The sequence below is a fragment of the Nyctibius grandis genome, chromosome W (genome assembly GCF_013368605.1).
Source record: "Nyctibius grandis isolate bNycGra1 chromosome W, bNycGra1.pri, whole genome shotgun sequence".
Lineage (NCBI taxonomy): Eukaryota > Metazoa > Chordata > Aves > Nyctibiiformes > Nyctibiidae > Nyctibius > Nyctibius grandis.
In genome coordinates this window covers 14,258,733-14,270,225 of record NC_090694.1, presented here as the reverse complement: position 1 = coordinate 14,270,225, position 11,493 = coordinate 14,258,733, and the positions used below count along the sequence as shown (strand labels likewise).

The following is an 11,493-nucleotide window of genomic DNA, read 5'->3' as shown; positions in this document are numbered from 1 at the left end:
CACCTTGTGTGCAACTTTGTCTATAGCTGTTTGTTGGTCTGCAGTCCTTGAGGACTGCACAGAGCTCACAGCAATTTAAAAACACACTGATTACATGTATGCTCTATAACAGATCTATCCAATTGCTTTACAATGCCAGCTACATATGCTGAATCAGTAACCAAATTAAAGGGAATGGGAAAATTCTGAAATACTTCTAATACAGCTCGTAATTCTACCACCTGAGGTGAACCCTTTTGTTGTACTACCATAGATTCCCACTTGCTGTCAGAATACCAGACAAGGCCTGCCTTGCCTGTGTTCCCAGATCCATCTGTAAAAATGGTAATTCCATCCACAGGAGTGTCTGCGCACCACACTCCTGTGGCAATTGGAAGTTCCACGCTCAATTTTATAACAGGATGGGAGGGCAAGTGGTAAACAACCTGTCCCGAGAAATTCTCCATGGCTGTTTGTAAAGCAAAGCTATTAGCCATACACCACTCAAAATATTGAGCTGCAATAGGAACGGTTAGTGATGCAGGATCTCTGGCCACAAGCTCCCGACATTGCATCCGACCTTTGATGATAATCTGTGCCAATAGCTCTGCAATCATGGGGACAGTTTTCTTTGTTCTTAAAGGTAGAAACAAACAATTCCAATACATGTAACAAATCTGATTATTCTGAATTCCATTGACCAGTTATTGCATACGGAATTTGCCTATCAAACAAAGTGATAATTTGTATTTCCTGATTCAAATCAATACGATGTACAAATTTGGAATGTAGCCTGCTTTCTATTTCTGTAATCAGTTGCTGTACCTCTGCAGTAGTCTGTCGTGGTGCTGTTAAATTTGTGTCCCCTGCTAACAATTGGAATAGAGACTGCAATTGTGATGACGTAAGCCCCAAGTACGGCCGCAGCCATAACTTGAGCCTTATGTTCCACAGTACCCACTTTTGCACATGCCTTTATCATAGCATTCAAATCTGGTTTTCCAGGTAAAGCGTCAATGATCTTTTGACAATCAGCATTAGCATTATCCCTAGCTAGCTGCGTTATCAATGTCTCTCGCAAATCCACGTCAAAAACTTGTTTCTCAACCGCCTCTTGTAATCTCTCGACAAAAGGTAAAAACGGTTCTTTTGGTCCCTGTCTCACAGTGGTATATCTGCGCACTGGAAATGCCAGTTGTGCAGTTTTTACAATTGCATTCATACCCAGCGCCTTACGTCTGTTTGCCACAGGTCCAAGGCTTGGCAGCCGCACAGGTTAACCCCGCGTGGAAACACCAGTCCTGCGCTCCCTGCGGTTCAGGCTGCGAGTTGACTGCTTAGGCCTGGAACTGGTTGGGAAGATTCATTTGTGTCAGTACACAGTTCCTCCCCGCGCTCTTTCTCCAGTTTCCCTGCACTCTGCAGCTGGTTGTTATCAGCTGACCTTGAGCATTATACTGAGACCTGCACAGCTTCACAAGATGCCCCAGCTTCCCACAGCAATGACACATCAAAACAGAGTTATCTCTCCCACTCAGCTTCGACTTCTTAAGGCAGTTTTTCTTAAAGTGACCTTCTTGCCCGCATGTATAACAACGATGAACTACCTTAACTACTGCTGCAAATGTTTTTGCTAAATGCTCCATCTGAGATGTGGTGGTTCCTACTTTCTCACAAGCATCCATTAGCTCGGTTAAGGTGGCATTACGATTTGCCATCCCTGCAACAACTTTCCTGCAATCCTCATCTGTGTTGTCCCTCGCTAACTGTAGTAACAATGCTTCTTTTACAATTTTCCAGTCTAACAGTTGCCAAATATTTCTTCCCTCAGGACCTGCACCCACAATCACTGGATACACTTGTGGAATTATAACTCCTTCTAATAACGCATCACGAATAATTCCTTTCCATTTTACTCCTCCCCCCTCTTCCCCTGTATATGCGGGCGGACGCTGACCCTCTCCCCCACCTCCCACATTACCAGATGGACGCAGACCTCCCCCCAGCCCTGATCTAAAGGTGGAGTAGGGAGTTGTAAAGGAGGTTGAGGTGGCCCTAATACTTGTCCCGAACACAGAGGGGGGTTTGGGGGAGACATAGTCACGTGTCCCGAGGCGTTGGCTGAACGGTGCTGCTGCAATTCCTTCTTTAATTCTTCCAGTCGTCTACCAAGCTCTGTCATGTCAAGTTCGTGTCCATTATGTGATGGTAACGGTCCTTTAAATCCTTGTGACTCTGATACTGCTGACTCCATAAATGGCGAATCCGGTAAAGGTGGATACAAAGCAGGTTTACCCTCCTTCCTGTCCTCCTGCTCAGCCTCATCCGTAGAGAGATCAATGAGAGGAGGGGGTTTCGGAGGGGGTTTCTGCCAAGTCTCCTGTTCAGCGTCTGAATCAATTAGTCCAAATCGAGTTTGTGTTTTAGGGCGCACTACCGGTTCTAATGGATCTGTACCTATTTTACTCGCTCCCCGCTCCTCGGCTTTTTTTGGTGCTATCGGTACCCATGGTGGTAAAGGAGCTGCTACTGGTACAGCCACCGGGGCCGTGGGAGCTTTTGGTCCCGCATTAGCAAGGTAGTAGTAGGCGCCTGTGGTCCTAAAGCCATAAAAACTGTATGTGTGACTTCTCTCTCTGCTTTTATTCCTTTTAACGCTTCGCTAACCAGCCTCCATGTAGCAGACAATTTAAAGGCTTCCTTATCACCACTTGACACCGCATCCCAGAGAGAGTCACCAATCTTCTCCCATAAAGGCACTTCAAAGACATCATTAGAGGTTGTAAAATGTCCTTTATCTTCTGCCCAGGACAGTAACTGCTTTAATGCAGCTTCATCGTATTTAATTCCTCTCGCAGAGAGTATATGTTGGAGGAGTTTCACCACTGCCACTTCTGTCTTGGTCAGGGTAGACCCCATTCCTCCCCCAGCTTCCTGGGAAGCCCTACCCAGGTTTTCCTTTGCTAACAATAAAACTCGGGCTTACTGCATCCGTTTCTTTTTCCCGGTGCGAACCGCACCCGTTTCTTTTTCCCGGTGCGAAATTCCAGTGTCGGGGCAACACTCTACAGCTGGCTTCCTCTCATCCCCCTTCGGTCCGTTGTCCGCTGCTTCTCTGCAGTCTCCAGGCCGAAGAGTCCCTATTCAGGGCGCCACTTGTCGGTGTTCGCGAGAGGGCTCGGAGTAACTGCACGCAGACCAATATGATCGTTAAGCAGATCTCGTTTATTCACGTATCTGAGGGAAATGTGGAAGACCCTCAGTCTGCAAACAGCTCTGCTTTACTTGGGGAGCAGAAGATTTGCTTGGGAACACTGCACTGAGAATAGTTTTTGCTTGCTTCTAAGATAAAGGAGCCGAGACCAGTTCACAGGGCTTTTTGAGGCATGAAAGAAGTAAACATGTGTTGAAGCTCAGTTCTGAACACAGAGCTGAAAACAAGGAATGGTTGTTGATGTTTTGAGTCCAGAACACTGGCTCTTCCCAGAATGGGTGATGAGTGCTTAGCGTGTGAATGTTGATGTTATCTTGAACTGCCTAGTCTGGCTCCTGAATTGTAGCAGTTAAATAGGGTAGTAGCATAACAATAAAAAGCCTTAGGCCTTTCGGCTTCAGGCCCTTGCATCCTCGATCTCGGAGCCTGTGCCTTCCTTGCCGCCCGCCGCATGAGGGTACATTTATACTATTCTATTTCCGTGCATGCTCCGTGTACGTGTCATCTCTATTATGATTGGTTAGTATGCTTTGTCCAGGCAAACTACAGGCCGGTCAGCCTCACCTCCATCCCTGGAAAGGTGATGGAGCAGCTCATTCTGGATGCCATCTCTAAGCTTGTGGAGAAGGTCATCAGAAGTAGTCAACATAGATTCACCAAGGGCAAATCATGCTTGACCAATCTGATGGCCTTCTATGAGGACATGACTGGCTGGGTTGATGAGGGGAGAGCAGTGGATGTTATCTACCTTGACTTCAGCAAGGCTTTTGACACTGTCTCCCATAACATCCTCATAGGAAAGCTCAAGAAGTGTGGCTTAGATTGTTACCTGTAGGGGCCTGGACCGTGGGAAAGTTATAGAGAGAACATACCAGTACACTGTTATGTAACAGCATGAGATAGCAAGAAAGCATAGGGATGTGGCTTGCTTAAGTTTATAGTAAGTATCCAATTAGAACAGTAGAGGTGGCACGCAGCCACATTATGGACAATACTTGTAGCCAATAGCTTAGTGTGTAACCGTTACATAAGAGAGCATGTAGGTTATAAAAGTGTGTGTTAACCAAAATAAAGAGGCTACTAGAGCACCATATTGGTGTGCTGTAGTTCCTTCCTCGCGCGGACCCCAACATTATGGTGACCCCGACATGATCGTTGCATCGGAGAAGAAGGGGGACCAGACGAAAGACGCGAGGGTGACTGCTGTGCCGGCGGAGGTAAGCCGGGCCGTCCGAGAGAGGCGGGAGGCCATCCGAGAGAGACAGGGAAGCCGTCCGAGAGAGACGGGGAAGCCGTCCGAGAGAGACGGGGAGGCCGTCCGAGAGAGACGGGGAAGCCGTCTGAGAGAGGCGGGAGGCTGTCCGAGAGAGACGGGGAAGCCGTCTGAGAGAGGTGGGAGGCTGTCCGAGAGAGACGGGGAAGCCGTCCGAAAGAGGCAGGGAAGCCGTCTGAGGGAGACGGGGAATCCGTCCGAGAGAGACGGGGGAGCCGTCCGAGGGAGACGGGGAATCCGCCCGAGAGAGACGGGGAAGCCGTCCGAGAGAGGCGGGGAAGCCATCCGAGGGAGACGGGGAAGCCGTCCGAGAGAGACGGGGGAGCCATCCGAGGGAGACGGGGAATCCGTCCGAGAGAGACGGGGGAGCCGTCCGAGGGAGACGGGGAATCCGCCCGAGAGAGACGGGGGAGCCGTCCGAGAGAGACGGGGAAGCCGTCCGAGAGAGGCGGGGGAGCCGTCCGAGAGAGACGGGGAAGCCGTCCGAGAGAGGCGGGGAAGCCGTCCGAGAGAGGCGGGGAAGCCATCCGAGGGAGACGGGGAATCCGTCCGAGAGAGACGGGGAATTGTAGGTCTACGTGATTAACGGCAGGATGGAGGGTGCAGTATCTGCACTGGAAAAGGCGGAGGTGGAATGTATTCTGCAGATAGCCGCGCAAACTGAGATTAAGATAAAAAGAAAAGAAGTAGAAACTTTGCTGGAATGGGGCCAGCAAAGAGGTTTCCTAAAAACCACCGATCAGTTGTTTTCTGCAGCTTGCTGGGACAATCTAGGGCAAGAACTTTTGAAATTAGTCACGGTGGGAGATAAAAAGGCTAGAAAGCTTGTTAAATCTTGGAAGAAAGTGAGGGATATGCTGGAGGCTATGTCCTCTGAGGCGAAAGTGCGATCCACTCTCAAAAAAGCACTAATACCAGAAGAAAAAGAGCAGTTACCGGCGTACCCTGTAGAGGCAGCCCCTCCCTACGAGAACTTTCCGATACGCCCCCCCCTCCCCCCACCGGTTCGGCGCCCTCCACTGCCCCCCTTCCCCCCCCCCCGCAGGCTCGGTGCCAGCTGTTTACCCTGCGATTGAGGAAGAGTTTTGGGGTGGAGAATCAACAGTCCCGTTAGCCCCGTTAATGCCTTATGCAGTGGGGCCGGAGGTGACATCTGGGGTCTCGGTACCCCCTCCAGAGGCTGCCGGAGGCAAACAGCCACCGGTGAATCCTGAAACTGTACCCCTCCCCATGGAAGTAGAAACAAATGAGTCAGACGCCGCTCCCAAAGCGGACAGTAACGCGCCTTTGCGAGAGTTACTGCAGCGACAAGAACAGCAAATGCAGGAACTATTGAAAAGAATGGAGAGGCTAGATGGAGGAGCTAGTGAAACATCGCGGCAACTCGCTTACAATGAAGCCTCGCAGGCGATATCTGGCGGGTTAGAGGCTCTCGGACAGGCTATCGAGAAGCAGACAGCTCCACCAGCAGAACCAGAACTTACTCCGGCAGAGCTAAAGCACAAAGAAGAAACAATCCGGAAGTGGGCGCGAATTTGTGTGGAGAGCGGAGACTGGGAGGAGGCAGAAGCTGACGCGTACCTACGTGGCAGATTTGGGAGTGGCCTGGACGGGCCGTCTCCTCCCAAGGGCGGGCCGTCACCTCCCCGGGGCGGGACGTCGCCTCCCCTGGGCGGAACATCGTCTTCTCGTTCGCGCATGCGCCGACTGACTGACCTGCCGCGGCAAGAGCATAGCACTCACAGACCAGCAGGTGGAGCTCGAGCTCCATCTACGCCAATGTCAGACTCCAGATTCCGACGATCCTGGTGATGAACAGAATACACGGCCTGAAGCATTACCTGGTTATGATCCAGGGCAACGATGGCGGGGAGTCATTCGAGAAGTTACCATCGAAGGAGTAATGTTACCACCTAATATCACCACAATGCCAGTTTTCACACAAGAAGATCGTCGTCAATGGGCACCGTTTGATTGGAAAACTGTGAAGCAGTTACAAGAAGCAATGATGCAGTACGGAATGGACAATAAACATGTGATGCAGTTGCTAACATCATTCTCTAAAAACCAAACAGTAACACAAATGGACACCTGCCAGACTGTGAATACCTCCTACTTCAGTATCCACAAGACCTGGGAGAAGAAAATGATGCACAGGGCTTGGACAAAGAATTCAGAGCCCCTGCTAAATCACTCTGGTGGATGCTTTGATAACAAAGACACCTTCCTTCAGAATCCCCAGTACGTCTTTGATGTTAACAAGACTGAGGACAAAATGTTGGTCTCCTTACAACAGAAGGATCTGCTCAGGTTTTAGAATTACAAGCTGTACTCCTGGCCTTACAAAAGTGGCACGAAGCACCCTTAAATTTGGTAGTGGATTCCCTATACGTGGTAAGGGTTGTGAAACGCATACACCGATCGTTGCTTCGTCATATCACCAATGAACTGTTGTTCAAAGCCTTTCTCGACCTATGGCATGAAATGCAACACCGTCTATACCCAGTATTTGTCACCCACATTAGAAGCCATACCAGTTTACCCGGAGGTTTGGTGGAAGGAAACTCCTGAGCCGATCAGTTGGTATCCACGTTTCCGGTGGACAGATCCCCGCAGGCAAAATTAACAGAGGCTCTACAATCTCATCAATTTTTTCACCAATCTGCAGCAGCATTGCGATTGCAATTCCAATTGACAAAGACTGATGCAAGGGCGATTATAGCTTCTTGCCCGGATTGTGCTAGAATACCTGTGTTACAGATTGCGGGAGCAAATCCCAGGGGACTCCAACCCAGACAGATTTGGCAAACAGACATCACCGAATATGCTGCCTTTGGCCGACTCAAATATATCCATGTATCAATTGACACCTGCTCCGGTCACATGTGGGCTACAGCCCTGACCTCCATGACAGCTAAGGCTGTTAAAAAACATCTGTGGCAAGCTATTGCAGTAATGGGCCAGCCGGAACAAATTAAGACTGATAATGGCCCTGCCTATCGATCTGAATCGCTTGCAGAATTTATGCAGAAATGGGGTATTACACACGTACGCGGTATTCTATATAATTTTACAGGGCAGGCAATTGTGGAACGTGTGCATCGCACGTTAAAAGAGCATTTAGAAATTATTCGAAAACAGGGGGAGATGGGACCACAGGATGCACTACATAAAACATTGTTTGTATTAAATTGTCTAAACCCTAAAGAGAACTCGCAAACACCACCTGCCATAGCTCACGGGCAGGGAAATCAAAAAGACTTCAGTAATACAAACATACCAGTAAGGGTATTCATCCCAGAATCAGGCACTTGGGAAGGGCCAAAGCAATTAATAACCTGGGGCAGAGGGTATGCTTGTGTCTCCACAGGAAATAACCGCCAATGGGTTCCGGCCAAATGGGTGAAGCCGTGGCTAGATGAACCAGCCGACGCTACAGGACCAGACAACTCTAACACCAGAGGCCTTGAGGAGGTGTGATCGCCGCCTTGCACGTATCATCTGGCTGTGACTCCAGAATCTGAATCCAGAACAGAAGATGGGGGAACATCATGGGTTTTTTGGACGAACTGGTTGGGTGGTCTGGGAATTGGAGGGTGGATAGCCAGCCTAGTGAAAGGCCTGGCGCAAGTATTGCTATTCATTTTGTATTGGTATTCTGTACTATAAAAGGTTTTGCAGGGAATGATATCAAGAACCATTGCCATTTATATTAAGAAAGAAAGGGGGAGATGTAGGGGCCTGGACCGTGGGAAAGTTATAGAGAGAACATACCAGTACACTGTTATGTAACAGCATGAGATAGCAAGAAAGCATAGGGATGTGGCTTGCTTAAGTTTATAGTAAGTATCCAATTAGAACAGTAGAGGCGGCACGCAGCCAGATTATGGACAATACTTGTAGCCAATAGCTTAGTGTGTAACCGTTACATAAGCGAGTATGTAGGTTATAAAAGTGTGTGTTAACCAAAATAAAGAGGCTACTAGAGCACCATATTGGTGTGCTGTAGTTCGTTCCTCGCGCGGACCCCAACAGTTACCAATACTTAAAATGAAATAAAATTTAATCACAAAATGATAAGTTTGTGTTCTGTATTAGAGTCTGTAACCTAGTTATAGGATTGTTAAGTTTGAAACAAGTAACCATAGGCACTGTTAGGTTTGAAGTAGGTAGCCATAGAAACCCCACTAGGTAAGTTGTTGGACTTTTGTTTTGTTAGAGACCGTCATGGACACTAGTTGAATAAAATGGAGTTACTGGACAAACAAGTTGCAACATGTTAGAGAGCCAAGATACTACCATGCCTGCGCAAGAAGGAAAGGTGAAAAGTGCACAGAGAGGAAGACATACGGCCTTCTTCTCACAGACCCCGGCCCACGACCACCAGAAGAAACTGTGCGTGCTCAATCGGGAGGAGTCATTGGAGGAAACTATGGAAATGAATTCCTGGAACTCATTATAATAAAGACTGCCTTTTTGGGATAGGTTATGAATATGTATAGGCGTCCTTGGATACATGATGAATATGTAATTAACTTGCTACATAAATATAAAATGAACTACTGACGAGGCGTGCACGTTTTTGGAGGACTACCTCCCCGTGTCGCCCAGCTGCAATAAAGGTGTGCCTGCTTCTTAATGCTACATTGGTGTTAAGAGGTTTTATTCCCGATTTCAGTGACAGTTTTGGCGACCCAGATGGGACCTTGCGAGTGAGACTGAAGGAGATTGAGTGTTGATCCAACTCCAGCTGGCGCCGAGGATTCTCGGAGGGGAAGCATCACCCTCGACTCACGACAGCTCCTCGCAACGTCCCCTGGAGAGGTAAGGCACATCTGTATAAATTCTGGTCTGGTTCTGGATAGCCTGCCCGTAAGGCGCGGCGAAAGCTTCGCAGGGTTGGGGCTTAGGGCGCCCGTTCTGGGTCTATTCAGCTGCTGCTGAATTAGACATCTAGTAGTCTGCCCGTCAGTCATAAGCGAAAGTTATTGCAGTGTTGGACATCTGGTTCTGGTTGCACGTTCTTGAATCTATTTAACTGTTGCTGAATTAGACATTTGGTATCTGATTGCTTAAACATTTGAAATCTGTGGAATACGATTTTTGTTTTCTATCAGGTGTATAAGTGTGACTGGTGTGTGTCTGAGACGTGCACTTAAGCACGAAGCGAGTGCAGAGTCCCAATCCGCAGTTCCAACGTCCCGCGAGGGGCTTGGTCGGAGACGGATGAAGCGTTTGACTTGTGAGTGCAAGTGTGTGTCTGAGACGTGCACCTAAACACAAAGCGAGTGCGGAGTCCCAATCCGCAGTTCCAACATCCCGCGAGGGGCTTGGTTGGAGACGGACGAAGAGTTTGGTTTGAGTTTTAAATAAATAAACAAAAAGATCGGTAAAATGGCATCAGGACTTGCAAAGCTAAAGCTGTTTAAGAGCAAAAGTGTAGGAAACTTAACAGATGAAAAGGTACCAAAAACTTCGCCGTTGGGATGTTTGTTATCACATTGGGGAGAAATACATGATGATTTGCGTAAAAGTCAAATGATAGAATATTGCAATAATTGGTGGCCATTGTATGTTTTAGAAGATCAGGAAAGGTGGCCAAGAAATGGAACGTTGAAATATAATACTATACTACAATTAATGCTGTTCTGCCGAAGGGAAGGAAAGTGGAATGAAGTACCGTATGTGGATTTGTTCTTTTATTTGAGACAACAAACTGATTGGCAAGATGAATGTAAATTGATTAGTCGGGACAATTTGGTAATGACACTTGCCTCAGAAGAAAATAAAAAGTTAAAGAGTTGTTGTTCCACTTGTGACATTGGTAGGAGATGTATTAGATGTATTGCACCTAAGGAAGATGAAATGGAATTAGATTTGGAAATAGCACCCCCGGAGAGAAGAGTAGATGGATTTATACCAAGGATAGTCGAACCTGATAGTACAGAGAGAGAGGAGGAAAATCCTGGAGAAGGTTTGTCAGGAGTTCATTCACCAATTGCCCAGAGAACTAGACAACAATCTAGATGAATGGCTCCTTTAGTAATGAAAAATCCTAGAGAGAGGACAGTGAAACCAACCCAGATAGTAGCTCCTTTGAGACAAGGAGTGGGACCGCAAGGGCCAGTATATGTAAAAGTGCCATTTTCTGTAATGGATTTGATGGCATGGAAACAGGCAGCCGAAACGTATAGGGAGGATCCGGAGAGGGTAGGAAGGGTAGTTGAAACAATTATTAGGACACAGGATCCTGATTGGAATGATATACAAGTGATATTGGATAATTTACTGGATAGTACGGAAAAGCAGATGGTGTTAAAAACTGGAAAAGCACAGGCAGAAGCTGCATTCGTAAACGATATGCTTACTGGAACACTGGAGCAAAATTTTCCTACAGGGGACCCTCAATGGGATCCAAATATAAGAGAGCGTAGGAGAAAGTTAACCCAGTACCAGAAATGGGTGCTGTACGGAGTGAAACATGCAATGCCGAGAGCATTAAATTGTTCTAAGTTATATGAGGTAAAACAAGACAAGAATGAATCACCCTCAGTGTTCCTAGAGAGACTAAAAGAATCAGCCAGAAAATATACGGATTTGAAATTGGAGACAGAAGCAGAACAACAACAATTGGCTTTAATATTTATGGGGCAATCAGCCCCAGATATAAAAAGAAAACTACAAAAATTAGAGGGGGAGGATGCGAGGAATTTAAATAAAATGCTCGAAACAGCCTGGAAGGTATATAACAACCGAGAAAAGGACGAGGAACAGAGAAGAGAAAAGAGAGAGAGAATTAAAGAGAGTAGACTTATAGCTGCCCTGACAGGAAATGTTACTAGAGGCAGAGGTCGGGCAAGGGGAAGAGGAGGCTTTAGAAATTTTGGAGAACGAGGAACAAATACTCTGGGAATCAATCAATGTGCGTATTGTAAAGAGGAGGGGCACTGGAAAAGAGAATGTTCCAATAAAAGACAGGAAGCAGATCAAAGAGAGGTGAGAAGAATGATGACTTTAGATGACTGAG

The 11,493-nt window shown here is 47.4% G+C and overlaps 1 protein-coding gene across 1 annotated transcript; it reads left to right on the top strand.

Moving 5' to 3' along the window:
• Positions 1-4,341: 4,341 nt before the first annotated feature.
• On the top strand, positions 4,342-5,052 carry LOC137675672 (octapeptide-repeat protein T2-like). The gene has a single exon (XM_068421845.1). It carries the CDS (start codon positions 4,342-4,344, stop codon positions 5,050-5,052), a length of 711 nt encoding a protein of 236 aa, XP_068277946.1.
• The last annotated feature ends 6,441 nt before the right edge of the window (positions 5,053-11,493 follow it).